General features: G+C 36.9%; 1 protein-coding gene across 2 annotated transcripts in view; it reads right to left on the reverse strand.

Annotated features, from left to right (window-relative positions):
* srgap1a (SLIT-ROBO Rho GTPase activating protein 1a) overlaps positions 1 to 14,767 on the reverse strand; it is a 247,898-nt gene that overhangs the window by 110,053 nt on the left and 123,078 nt on the right. For both annotated transcript variants that reach the window (XM_028810489.2, XM_051920184.1), the window contains one exon: positions 11,884 to 12,046. In XM_028810489.2, the coding sequence (XP_028666322.1) occupies positions 11,884 to 12,046 (163 nt within the window). The remainder of the gene's footprint in view (positions 1 to 11,883; positions 12,047 to 14,767) is intronic.

A 14,767-nucleotide genomic window follows, 5' to 3' on the forward strand; every position in this document is an offset into this window, starting at 1 on the left:
AAAAGATTTTTAAACAATCATTCGATATTGGGTGTAAGACTACTTTCCCCTTGGGAAGAAAAAAATTCTGTTTATATGTCTATGCAAACTCAAAAATCTTAATGTAATTTGCCACATGCATATTCATGAGGAAAGAATACAGTTCATTACACAGTTCTCTTGATGTCTGACACTGAACATTTCCATTTTTTTCTCAGCTTTTAGTTTCCTTTTAGGGACTGAATTCTGCTCTTTTCTGTACAATTTATTGAACAATGTGCTCATCTTTAAAAATTCTTTGTATTACTCAGCAGCAATGCTAATCTTCTTGTACTTCTTTTGGCTACTCCCGTTAGGGGTTGCCACAGTGGACCATCTTCTTCCATATCTTTCTGTCCTCTGTCCTAGCATCTTGTTCTGTTACACCCATCACCTGCATGTCCTCTCTCACCACATCCATAAACCTTCACTTAGGCCTTCCTCTTTTCCTCTTCCCTGGCAGCTCTATCCTTAGCATCCTTCTCCCAATATAGCCAGCATCTCTCCTCTGCACATGTCCAAACCAATGCAATCTCACCTCTCTGACTTTGTCTCCCAACCGTCCAACTTGAGCTGACCCTCTAATGTACTAATTTCTAATCCTATCCATCCTTATCACACCCAATGCAAATCTTAGCATCTTTAACTGTGCTTCCTCCAGCTCTCTCCTGCTTTCTGGTCAGTGCCACCGTCTCCAACCCATATAACATAGCTGGTCTCACTACCGTCCTGTAGACCTTCCCTTTCACTCTTGCTGATACCCGTCTCTCACAAATTACTCCTGACACTCTTCTCCACCCATTCCACCCTGCCTGCAGTCTCTTTTTCACCTCTCTTCTACAATCCCCATTACTCTGTACTATTGATCCCAAGTATTTAAACTCATCCACCTTCGCCAACTCTAATCCCTGCATCCTCACCATTCCACTGACCTCCCTCTCATTTACACACATGTATTCTGTCTTGTTCCTATTGACCTTTATTCCTCTCCTCTCTAGAGCATATCTCCATGGTCTCCTCAACCTGCTCCCTACTATCGCTACAGATCACAATGTCATCAGCAAACATTATAGTCCACGGGGACTCCTGTCTAATCTCGTCTGTCAACCTGTCCATCACCATTGCAAATAAGAAAGGGCTCAGAGCTGATCCCTGATGTAATCCCACCTCCAACTTGAATGCATCCGTCACTCCTACCGCAGAGCTCACCACAGTCACATTTCCCTCCTGTACATATCCTGTACAACTCTTATGTACTTCTCTGCCACTCCCAACTTCCTCATACAATATCACAGCTCCTCTTGAGGCACCCTGTCATATGCTTTCTCCAGGTCCACAAAGACGTACTGCAACTCCTTCTGGCCTTCTCTAAAATCTGAATGACACAATTTACTAACAGTTTCATGAACTATGCAATTCTGAATAAATTAAATATATGTACGCATTTTCATATTTATGATGACTTGCACTGGGCTGACTGATACAGTAGTTGTTATCTGGATAGCTGTAAGCTGTTTGCTATTACTGTACCAACAGATGGCTCAACCTGTGGCTTGTATTTGGTCAAAATGTATTATTTCTAAGATAGATTATAAATGATGATAATGAAGTAGAATCAAATGATCACATAGTTTATTCTGTTTTTTACTGTTTCCACACCTGAAATAATTTAACTGATAGGATGCTGAGTGCATTGTCAGTACAACTTACCAGTTTCACTTCCAAGGTCAAATATACATTATAAAACTATTGTAAACAAATAAAAATCTATATACATAATGTTTTATTATTTTACCTACATAACTGATGAACACCAATACAATAAGCATGAAAAACACTGCTCTATGACAAATTTTGCTGTTAGTGTTGTAACATACTCATATTGGTGGAGGGAGGAGAGGAAGGATAACATATGCAAAGCTTCTTCACTAAAGATAAATAAATTATATATTTACTAGATATATAGATTTGTCCCAAGGAGAAGAATAGCTTTTACAGAAGCGCAAAAAATACAGAAATATTATACAAAAGATATAACAATACAAGCCCCCTCAAATGCACACAAGAACTACTAAGAAAAAGGGAGGGAAAAAAACATTTATTTTGTTGTATCTATCCAAATGAAAGCACACGACATTTCTGACCCAGCTTCTATTGCTTGCTGAGTGCACTTTTACCATGCTTTGATCACATTCATAAACTTTTTTCTTATGTAATTGTATTTCATTGTGCTCTGTTTAAAAAAAAGAGGACAATCATGTAAAAACATCCTCTATAACCAGAACACCACCAAGTATCATATCTTTCTCATATAGTTCACCACCCCAAGACCTTTTTTCTTTCTCTCTCACTCTTCAACAATCATTTCTGCCAGCAGTGAGCTTTTCCTCAGGTCAACCAGTAACTCTAGAATCGAAGGCCATCTGGCACTGGATTTAAGTTGATTTAAAGTAGGTTTACATGAGTCACTTCTGGCAAAGCTTGCAGAATCCCTTCCACCATTGGTGTGGGTATTCTTCTGGATTGTGACTCTCTTACTGTCTCCCCTATTCTAAGGTCCCCATTTGTTGTTCAGGACTTCTGATATATTTACAGATCTTTATACCATCTAACAGTGGCTTTCTCCATTGACAGTCTGAATCAGTGTTAGTTAATATGAATACATGTCCAGTGTAATAGTTTGTGCATTACCAGCACTTCACAGCAATGCTTTCTTGTTTTGTGATCAACTCAGAGCTTGAAAAAAAATAAAGATCTCTGTCAATGTCATGTATAGAAATTTTCAATTTTAATGAATGTATGCTCCTTACAAATGACCTTAGACCTGTGTTCTTTATGAAATCAATGAGTTCTTTGAAACCTGTTGGAACTCAGATCAAGCTGTCTGCAATTACTCATCAAAATGGTTCCATGGAATGCAAGTTTAATTTGGCCCATCTCCCAGGACAGAATACATTAATTAAAAGAGCATTTTTTGCATTTTAATGCAGGATCATTCACCATGACAGGCCGGTCAGTTACATGAATGAGCGATGATTGTTTGTCAGCTGCTGGTAAAATGCATTCAAGTATATGTTACTTAAGTTGCCTGCAGTACACAACATTTTAGTTCCTATGGTAACTGTGTGCCTTCAACTGGCTGGCTGACAGCTAAAGCTTGTTTAAAAATGACTAGGAAGCTAAGCTGATAACCATTGGCACATTTGGCAGTTTTGTTTATTTCTGCATAAGAGACAAGTCTTTGTTTCTTTACTGCACTTTGATGTTTTGATTTCTTTTAGTTTATTTTTTTCATATTTTTCAAAACTAAATCCTTACCTCTGCCAGGGTTTTTGTTTCATTAACCAGAATTAAATCTGACTTGAAAAATAATTTAAAACATTAATTTAACAAGCAAAATGCATAAATGACAGCATCATTCCAATTGTTAACATATATCCAAAATTTCTGTACACTAATTAACCAGCTATCTGTGGGCTCCACTTCATCACATAATTTAAAAAAGTTCAGCCACACAAAATGGAAAAAAGAAGAGCTGGCAACTAGCCTTGCCACACATTTATCAGCTTTCCCTCTTCACAAATCTCTTTTGTACATACAAGAAATTATTTTCATATAAATCAGTTTCATACAGCTGAAACATAACTTTTGTCCATTCAGATATGCATTATTTTAATGCTAATGCAATCTCCTAGTAAACCTGATGCTCCACTTCCTCTTCTCAATTTCTGATTCCCATGATTTCATTCTTTCTCTTTACTTTTCTGTAGCTATCTAAGGTATTTTGCAACTCACAGGTGAGCTCCAAACTTTATCTAGTCAGTGCTTTTCTTTTTTTAGAATTATATATAGGCATCGAATAGAATGCAAACCACCTATAAACCATTTGCGTTAGAAACCTGGAACTAAGTAATCAAGCTATTTCATACGCCTACAAGGAAAAGAAAAATCAACACTTGCACAAATGTTATAGTTCAGTATGCATGACTGCACAGAGGTAGATGGAATATATTTTCAAAAGTGCTACCTTAACTGTGAACACATATATCCTAACCGTGAAGTGGCCTGGTTCTGCCAGCCTGTTATTGATAGCCTGTTTTCTACTGCATTTTCTAGTCTTACTTTGTTCCATTAAATTTCAGGAGCATAAAATGCAAGCACAAAAAAATCTTAATATAAATTAAACAAAAATACCCCCGTAAAAACAAAGCAATAATAAATCACGTACTTACTAAAATTCAGTGTATATGTGAAAATCAGATCTTAGAAGTGATTAAACCACGATCATGTTTGATTTAGACTCTGGGGACGAATTTTACTATACACAAGGGACCCTTTAAAATCTGGCTCCAGTAAAAGTAAAAAAAAATGTTTTGAGTGAAACTAACAAAAGCAAAGAAGGTATTAAAGATGAAGGTAAGAGGTATCACAATGAACAAACTACTGGGAAACAATTGCTTAATGCCAAAAATAGTAGAGAACTTGCAAAACAATCTGACAAAACATAATGGAGATATCCAGTGGGATAGAATTAAAAAAGAAAATTATGATTTTGCATTAGCAAAGAGATAATGTGCACCTCTCCTTTGTGTCAGTGCACTACAATACATTCTGTAGATATAACAAAATCCATACACACTTAACTTTTGTTTTACTTACTAGTATATATAATGGGTTTCAAGGGTAAAGGCGTGAAACACTGGCTTACATTTAAGTAAAAGGTAAACTCATTTTATTTAAGCAAATAAAAATGTGTATTTAGTGTATACTCACCATTACAGATGCTACACATCTAAAAAATGTCACTGCTTGTGTACGGTATGTTGATGGTCCACTATGCAAACAGCCAAAATTATTCTGGCTCATATGGGTAACCATGTGCCATTGGTATATCTCATGATAATTTCCAATTGCATGAAGACTTTACCTTTAGTTAACTGAGAAAGTCAGCTGTACAGTGATGTAGAGGGCATTCCTTTTAACTCAGTTGCAGGACACAGGGATTCAAACCTAGCTTGCTCACTAACTATGTGCAGTTTCCAAGTTATCTTAGTGTTCGCTAAGGTTATTCTGTGAGTACTCTACCTTTTCTTCTATATGCCAAAGACGTGTTTTGTTAATTGATTACTCTTAATTTGCCAGTTGAGAATAGACTACACCTCATTCAATGCAGGTTCTTGTTTGGTTCCCAATACTTCTGGGATAAGCACTAGCTATCCAAGATCCTAATTTGGATTACTGGATTAGATAATGGACTGTTCCTCAACACTTAAAAAATAACACAAGAAATCTGTTTCTCCCAATTACCATACATAATTTAACAACAAAAAAATCATGCTTAACTATGCATTATTAGTACATAGAAAGCTTATGTAAGCAGGGCTCAATACACCACACAATACTACTGAAACTGAGAAAAGAAACATAATATGATGTTTAAAACCCTGCTTGATTCAGGGTTAAGGGTGAACCAGAGTCTATCCTGTTAGCACTAGGCAGGAAACAGACCATGACATGGTTCCCATCTGTTTAATAGCTTAAACACACACACACACACACACACACACACAAACACACGCAGGCACACACACACACACACACACACTCTGTTACTTAAACAACAGCCAGTTTCAAATCGCCAATTTACATAATTAGTATGTCTTTGGCGATGTATAAAGAAAAACACAGACTGCCTGGAGGAAAGCCACTGCAGACATTAGAAGTATGTGCAAATTCCACATGGACTCATACAGGCTTAATATTCAAACTCAGTATGTTTGAGCCATCTACTGCACCACTGTTCCACCCACTCTGAGACATAGTTATGCAAGACTTGTTTAAAAAGCAATGAATATTTTACCTTTAATGTATTTTGTTGCTGTGGATGTTTTCAATGTTCTTCTGATTGTTTTTGTCATGGCTTGTCATAGAGTACTACTGTATGACCAAGTCACTGGAGATGTTAAAGTACACAACTGATGATTTCAGGAGCAAGTGGTACAAATTGCAAGGTTTGTGTAAATAAAGGCTACAAATACAACGTGACTGGGCCAACTTAGGGCATTGATTTCAATGACCAAAGCAAAATTAAAACAACTGATCCTCAGCAGAGTAAACCAGGATCACAAAGGTCTACTCCCTATCATTAGTTTAGTTAAAACAAAAAAACACCAAAGGATCAAATGGTTATATACTTTCACTCATCCACTATAAGTAATTTTCCTGATATTTTCTGTTTAAAACTTGAAATATCAACATTACAATGCAATGCTTTTTGGTCAGTATTTATTTATAATAACGATCAAGATCAATTCCACATTTAATGTAATGCTTCATGTAATGCCAGTTTTATGACCTTCTTAAACTCTGTTTAAGATACTTAACCCAGTTAAATTCACAAAATTGTATGCATTATTTTTTAATTAATATTCATGTTAATATATCCTGTTTACACAATATTAATTACAATATCTCTCTATTTTAAAATTTATATTAGCAGCTCAAATTATATACATCTGCTGCAATTAGGTTTTCACTCCAGCTGGCAACAGAAAAGGTGGATCTATACCAGACAGGCAAAAAGACTTGTAGTCTTGTTTTTCAGTGCTTAATGCATACCTAATGTGTCACTTGATCATTTAGTGAGGAAGAAGTACTTTATGTAGTTTGATTAAATTAACAGAATTTCAAGACTTTTGACTTTGTGAGTTGTATCTCAAAATTTTTAAAAAATTTCTAAACTATTTAATTTTATACAATTAAAAGGCCATTTTTTTCAGTTAACAGAAAATATTACTTATTCAAAAACATACCAGTTCAGCATAAGAACATAATCTGGGACACCAGTCCTGCATTACATAAATCTCTTACCTCAATTAACAATTACAATAACTGTTCCTCTGTGGTGGGTTGGCACCCTGCCCGGGATTGGTTCCCTGCCTTGTGCCCTGTGTTGGCTGGGATTGGCTCCAGCAGACCCCCGTGACCCTGTGTTCGGATTCAGCGGGTTGGAAAATGGATGGCTGGATGGATGGATAACTGTTCCTTTTTGGTCAACCATATCTGTAGTGCTTACTGTAATTCCCCTTTTCTTTTCCACAGCCTGCTCATAACCTTCTGTCACTTCCAGTTAGTCGTATAGCTGTCAGCAACATCCAAATAATCCATAACTAACTAACTGTGCAACTAACCTCAGTCAGAAGCGGTTATGTACACTGCACTCTTTAGATAATATTTTTACATATAATCTTTATATATCATATGCTACTGTGGCTGTTCATTTGTTTGTCCAGGATTTTAAATCACCTGTAGCTCGCAAACCGTTTGACCTATTGACCTGAAATTTGGTACACATATATTGATGATTGACCTCCAAGGTTATTCCTTTTTTATTTTTATTTTATTTTATTGTAGAATCAACTCTCGGCAGCGGCCAGTAGGGCGACCATGCGGTGCATGCATACGGGCGCAGTTCTCATCCCTACCACCTTTAACATCACTTTCCCTACCTCTTCATATCTTACATCATTCTTGAGGTAGATTAAAGACTTAAGTGCCAGCTTAAATGAAAATTTAAAGAAAACGTACTAAGTAATTGCAACACAAATTCTGACTTAATCGGTTTTAACACGAAAAGATGCCGACAAAAAAAGAGAAGAAGTGGGCAGCTAGGGTGGAAAAAAGAAGAGCTGCTCAGGAAGCAGCAAGCACATCAACCTCTGAGCAAACTAATGCTAAACATACACAGAGAGTATGAAAACTATGAATGCTGAAGTCAAGTGTATTCACTGCAGGTTATCGTACAGTGTGCTGTTACTGGTTAACAGTCATAATAATACAGAATTCTAATTTAATGAACTGATGACATATCTCCACACAAAAATATTGTTGAGTAGTGAGGTTTATGTTAAGTAAAAAGCAAATACGCAAAAAAAAAAAAAGCTCAATATTGTCACAGCTCTAGTTCTAAAGCAACGTTTCTGTAATATATGTCATACAATCTGCAGTTTAGGACACCATACACAATTTTTCACTGGCCTCATCAATTTGTTGTCCCTTATTTCAGTTTTTTGCTTTTATAACTCATGAAGCTCTTGAGATTGACCATCTATTGCTAAACATTTGAAAAATACAGTATTTTAGCTACTTTAATGCAGTGCTTCTGGACAGAGCTTTCATTACTGGTTTTTGATATAAGTGTGGTTTACACCAAGCAACAGAAATTATATTCCCCAGTTTCAGACTTTATTTTACCTAGACATATTATGTAAAGAAGGCCAAACAACATTTGAAAAAACAAGATATTTTCATTTTGAGCAGTAAGAGAAGAACTGACAGTGCAACAAAAACACAATTAAAACAGCATAAAAAAATATAAGCAAGTTTTTCAAAGGTTTGCTTAGAAATATAAGACACACCACTGCAGACAGTTGGTGATGGACAGCAGCAGCTAGCAAGCAAAAGTTTGCACTAATGTTGAATAAACATAATAAATCCTCCTCAGGAATCAACTCTGAGAAATTTGAAACTCTGAGGCTCTTTTTCTTCTGCCAGTTTCTAATGATATTTTTAAGAACAATAGTTTTATTTCAGGATTTAAATAGGAGACATTAGTAGACTTTACTCAGAAAATGGCAATCAAGTCTCAGGATATTTTGACACTATTATAGAAAACTAGTCATTTAGCCCATTACAATAACGGGCGCTAGAACAGTAGTGCATAAACATTAGTAGGAACAGTCTATATTAAATGGCAAGGGACTTTGACCTCATTCTTTTTGTTTGTTGTATTTTTCTTTCTTTCAGCCTTTCTTTTGTTGATGTTTACTTGCTGAGCTGACCGTTCTTCGTGGGCTGCCGTCGTGTATTGTGTGTCTTTAATTTTCTGTGACAGTAATACTGTCTTGTACGGCTCTATTCAATAAGGGCGCGCAAAAAAAGGCGAGCTTCAAAAGGGCGACCTCAATTGAGCACGGCGAATAAAGGCGTTCGTAGATAATTTAGTTCAAATGGCTCTGGAATATGTGAAGAGCAACAAAGGTGCAGATCTTTATTCGCTGCGCCCAATTGAGGTCGCCCTTTTGAGGCTCGCCTTTTTGTGCGCACTCTTATTGAAGGATGCCTGTGCGCGCCCTTATTGAAGGATACTGTCTTGTACGTCCGCTGGCTTGTACGTCCGTAATATACCTTTAATTTTCTCTGGCGGTAATACAGGTGTGCGCATCGGTAATATGCCTTTAATCTCCTCTGACAGTAATACTGGCTTGTATGTGGCTGTAATATGTGTCACTGTATTGTGTACCTTTAATTTCCTCTCGCAGTAATACTGTTTGTATTTCCATAAAACGCCTCTAACTTTCTCTGACAGTAATATTGCGCGTCGCACCGTGCCCCGCGCATGCGCACTTCATCAGAAGACACCCACACACGGACACCTGGATGCACACAGGGATTTTATATATATATATAGATAACCCATCCTTTCAAGTAATTTGAAAAAAATCAAGAAAGTCTTTGTAAACTAGAAAACATAACAGAAAACCTTGGGTTACAAAGTTGTAAATGTATATATATATACATAGGGCGGCACGGTGGCGCAGTGGTAGCGCTGCTGCCTCGCAGTTAGGAGACCCGGGTTCGCTTCCCGGGTCCACCCTGCATGGAGTTTGCATGTTCTCCCCGTGTCTGCGTGGGTTTCCTCCGGGTGCTCCGGTTTCCTCCCACAGTCCAAAGACATGCAGGTTAGGTGGATTGGCGATTCTAAATTGGCCCTAGTGTGTGCTTGGTGTGTGGGTGTGGGTGTGTCTGTGTGTGTCCTGCGGTGGGTTGGCACCCTGCCCGGGATTGTTTCCTGCCTTGTGCCCTGTGTTGGCTGGGATTGGCTCCAGCAGACCCCCGTGACCCTGTGTTCGGATTCAGCGGGTTAGAAAATGGATGGATGGATATACAGTGGAACCTCGAGATACGATCACCTCTGTATACGAGAAATTCAAAATACGAGGAAAGTATGCGCGAAAAATTCAGATCTAAATGCGAGCATTGGCTCGCGTAACGAGCCACGAGCCAGGCTGTGGGTATAGCTCGCGGCTTAGCGAGGGGGTGTGGTAGCAGTTGCGAGCCGCAATCTGCGGTGTCTGCGTTTCTCACTTAAGTGCACAGGTGGGAAACTGCCCACATCCATGATTGTTCCTGTGGCTGATGGGCTGCAGCTGCCATGTCCTCCCCGCATATATAGAGAAGCGTGAGCCGGTTATGGGGGAGAAGAAGTAAAAGAGGAGAGAGAACGCAGGCAGGCAGCCAGCCAGCCAGCAGCAGGAAGTCGGTGTGAGAGAGCGAGCGAGTGCAGGCTCGCGTGTAGCTGAACAGTGAGCTGAACAGGCGAGCCAAACAGCTGAAGCAGGACGGTGTAGAGAAGGTCAGCTGCATTAAGAGTGTCTCGCCTGTTGCAGAGCCCGCAGGTGAGACACTAACAGAGAAGAAGCACCGGGGATTGTCATCTGTTTTTTAAAGACTGCATCCTTTTGACGTTTTAACCTTGTGTTAAAGGATTGTTATTCTTGTGTATTTTAAACCTCCACTTCACAACTGTTTTAAGGATTATTTATTTAAAGATTTATTGAATGCTCTACTGCACTTTGGACACCTGTTTTGATTCTTTTAATAATCAGTTATATTATTTACCAGTGTTATTTATTAAAGGTAGACTACAGTATATATAATTTATCAGTGTTATTTGTTAGGAAAATTGATTTTTATGTTAATATATTTGGGGTGCGGAACGGATTAACTGGATTTCCATTATTTTCAATGGGGAAGTTTGTTCTAGATACGAGAAATTCGCTATACAAGCTCAGTGCTGGAACGAATTAAACTCGTATCTAGAGGTTCCACTGTATATATATATACAGTATATATTTAGCATACTAATAAATAAATGTAGAGCCAATTACAATAAACACAACACTACAGCTAAAAATTGGACACACTGGACTCTTTTCTTAGCCCAATCCATAAAATGTAAAACACAATTAAATATATTATTGTTCTGCTGTGTGCTACATTGTACTTTACAATCTCTTCAATTGTATCACAGATTTATGTATTATGGTAATGCTTTCTTGGTTGCTTAAATACAAATTACTACTGAATACAATATAGTGTACATTGTTTTGGCAATACAATATTAAAACGTGACACACTATTGCTTGTAATGTTTTCCTTTGACACCTTCTTTGAAATATGTCATTCATATTGCCTTACATGAAAATTTCATCAATAAGTGAGAAACTCATCCATCCAGCCATTTTCCAACCCGCTGAATCCGAACACAGAGTCACAGTGGTCTGCTGGAGCCAATCCCAGCCAACACAGGGCACAAGGCAGGAACCAATCACGGGCAGGTCGCCAACCCACCACAGGACACACACACTAGGGCCAATTTATAATAGCCAGTCCACCTAACCTGCATGTCTTTGGACTGTGGGAGGAAACCGGAGTACCCGGAGGAAACTCACGCAGACACAGGGAGAACAAGCAACTCCATGCAGGGAGGACCCGGGAAGTGAACCCGGGTCTCCTAACTGCAAGGCAGCAGTGCTACCACTGCGCCACCGTGCTGCCCAGAGAAATTTATTGTTACAATATTTATTTTTCCAAAGATATTTAGTACCAAATGTCTAATTAAGAAAAAAACAATGCACACTTACAAATTTGCAGACCAGTTGCACATCAGCACAGACCGATTAAAAAAGAGTCTAGTCACAAGGGTTTAGTCACAATGTACAGCAAGCCAAAAAATTGTTTTTTTGCTGCAATTTTCTATATATTATCAAAGTAAGCATCACTCTATTTTCAACTCATGCTCACCTTTTTACAGAGCCTGGTGGAATCTTCACTGATCTGCATGAAGCGCATGATGACATTGTTTAAGTAGATGTCACTAAGTGTAGCATGGTCCTTGCTTTCTCTTCTCACTTGATTCAGTAGTAAATACCAACAGTTGACAGGAGACAACAGATTTTGGTCTTTTCTGTTAAGAAAGAAGTTGATAAGCCTTAATAAATTATTATCCAAGTGAATAATTGATCTTAAATTCTTTCCTTAATTCTGAAAGACTCATGAAAGAAAATATTTGTTACAATATCTATCAACAGGATCTTGTTATTTAGAAAGGTTTACTGCCGCCTGTGGTAATATGTACTGTATTACAGAATGAACCTTGTGCCAGTGTTAAATTCTTTTCACTTTATTCACATCCTTACTCTAGCTCAGATAAATAATTACTACTTATACTACCTCCCTGTGTAGAGAGCGCTTTGAGTAGTGAGAAAAGCGCTATATAAATGTAAAGAATTATTATGTGCAGTATGAACACAGTAATAATCTGTCTAACTCTAAATAGAGAACATCTCTCTGTCACTCTGAAAAACAGATTTTAGTTAAAAAAAATGACTTAATAGCATAAGTTTTCAATAATCACAATGCAACTACATATCAAATCACTGCCATACACTTATCATTAAACACATGCATCCCTGTAAGAAAAAATGCATCAAAATGACTGACAAAACTCCCCTCTCCTAGACAGAAGCTTCCCTACTTATTTTTATTTCTTGCATGTGGTTTTCAACTAGAGCATCATCTCTGAAACTGCTTCATTAAGAGGTGGGCTCATTGGTGGGGTCTGGGTCAGATAGGCTTATCTCCCATCTTCAAATATGAGTGGTACTGTCAAATTACAAGAACATGTCAACATTCTTCAAAATTAACAGCATCAAAGCCAATAGTTATTAATTAGTGTTAAAACACTGTACTGTATATGGCATACACAAAATGTAACGTTAGCAAATTCTGATTTAGTAAGAATATGCTAAAAAATGCTACATTAAAATTAATTAGAAATTAAACAAAAATCCACTTTCCTTTTTAGCTTCATCCAGTATAGGGTTAAGTATTAATACAATGTGCATATGAAGATCATTATACATAACTCTTATGTTTTTCTTTCCCCATTCGCAAGTCCTGTCAACATTTTAATTCTAACACTGATGCTATACCTGCCACACACTCTTGGTTACAAATAATAACAATAATGCTAATAATTACAATAATAATTCATTTTATTTATATAGCGTCTTTCCCATGAAAACATAATATGACATCAAAAGGACATGCCACATTTTCCCATGTATTTTATAATTATGGAACTACTCTATTTCATTTAAACAAGCATGGTAAAACATAATGAAAGCATGGTGCAGCAAATTGTCACAGGATTCATTTCCTGAGATTACTGGTAGTGAGAGTTTAACATGAAAAATTAAATAGAAAGCAGAGCATACTTTTAAAGAAATATTCAAAATATAATTATACAGCCAATAACAACAACTATTACATGGAATTTGATTTGGTGAGGCGCATATAAACAAAGCATTAAACATTTAACATTTCTCTTTTATAATATGGAGAGATACAAGTATTACAACAAAAATACACTGAAAACTAGAAACAAAATATAAAATAAACACTTAAACAAAGACATTTGATACCAAACCCATATTTCTTTAGTGAATTAACATCTTTATTGAGTAAAACAATTAAATACTACTTTATTAAACAGTACACATTTTATCTGTCAATGTAAATTGTTTGGTTCATTTCTGTACATTCCAACTTATATATCACATACTGAACGCTTATAACATCCACATTACAGGAGACTCAGCCATGGGAAAGCTCACAGTCTGAATTAATTTATTCCTCATCAGTTCCTTCAAACCTTTCACAAATGCATACTTGCAAAATAGAACCACCTTATTTAACACCAACACAACTCCAATTTCTCCAGCACAACTTCAAAAGCATTACTTTTTTTTCTTGAACACTGCATCCTTTCAATTCCTGTGATCTGTCCTGGAGTCACTCATCAGCTGCTGCAATTAGATATTTAAGCCTTGGGTGCAAAGTGCTTCATCTTCCCAGATGTTAGAACTGGACGCAATATTTTAACTGAAATTCATGATATATGGTATCTCATTTCTGTCTTAATGTTGCTATATTGATTTGGTTTCTTCTTATTTTTTTATTATAATTTAATGAAGAACAGAAAACTGAAAGTATATTACAATTATAGCACCAACATACATTTATTTCACCATTTTTATCACAGATAATTGTTATGTGTAAGCCAGGGTTCCTCTCCTGGCTTAGGTTTAAATTCATTATGTGTTTTTCATTCATTTTTAATTATTTAATTATTATTGTCTATGTTATTATTGTTGTTTTGTTTATTATTTATATAATTAAGTCATTTTTGTTGCTTGGTTTGTCTGTGTGGATCAATTTTCTGCCATGTCCCTTGTGTTTTGTGGGTGGGTCCCCAGTCTCCATTGATGGACTATTCCCAGCCCTATTAAGGATCATGGGAATTGCAGTTCCTCTGCAGTACATATCTAAGTGCTATGTGGTTAGTCAGTGTCTCCTTTTTGTTACTGCTTATTCTTCTGACTTACTGGCTTTTTGATATAATACCGTTCTGTATTTTGTTTATGATTTCTCGATCTCGTATTGGGAATGTGTTTGACTTGGATTCCCTTTTGCCTTTTCAGGCAACTCCTTTTGCCTCTTGTGGTCCATGGAGCTTTTTTTATTGCAGAACAATTCTGTAAAATAAATCTTTTATTTATAAATTCTTTGCCCTTTTTTGTCTCCTGGGCAAGGGTTTGCAGTCATCACTCTAGTCATGTTTGAT

This window comes from Erpetoichthys calabaricus, chromosome 1, assembly GCF_900747795.2.
Source record: "Erpetoichthys calabaricus chromosome 1, fErpCal1.3, whole genome shotgun sequence".
Taxonomy (NCBI): domain Eukaryota; kingdom Metazoa; phylum Chordata; class Cladistia; order Polypteriformes; family Polypteridae; genus Erpetoichthys; species Erpetoichthys calabaricus.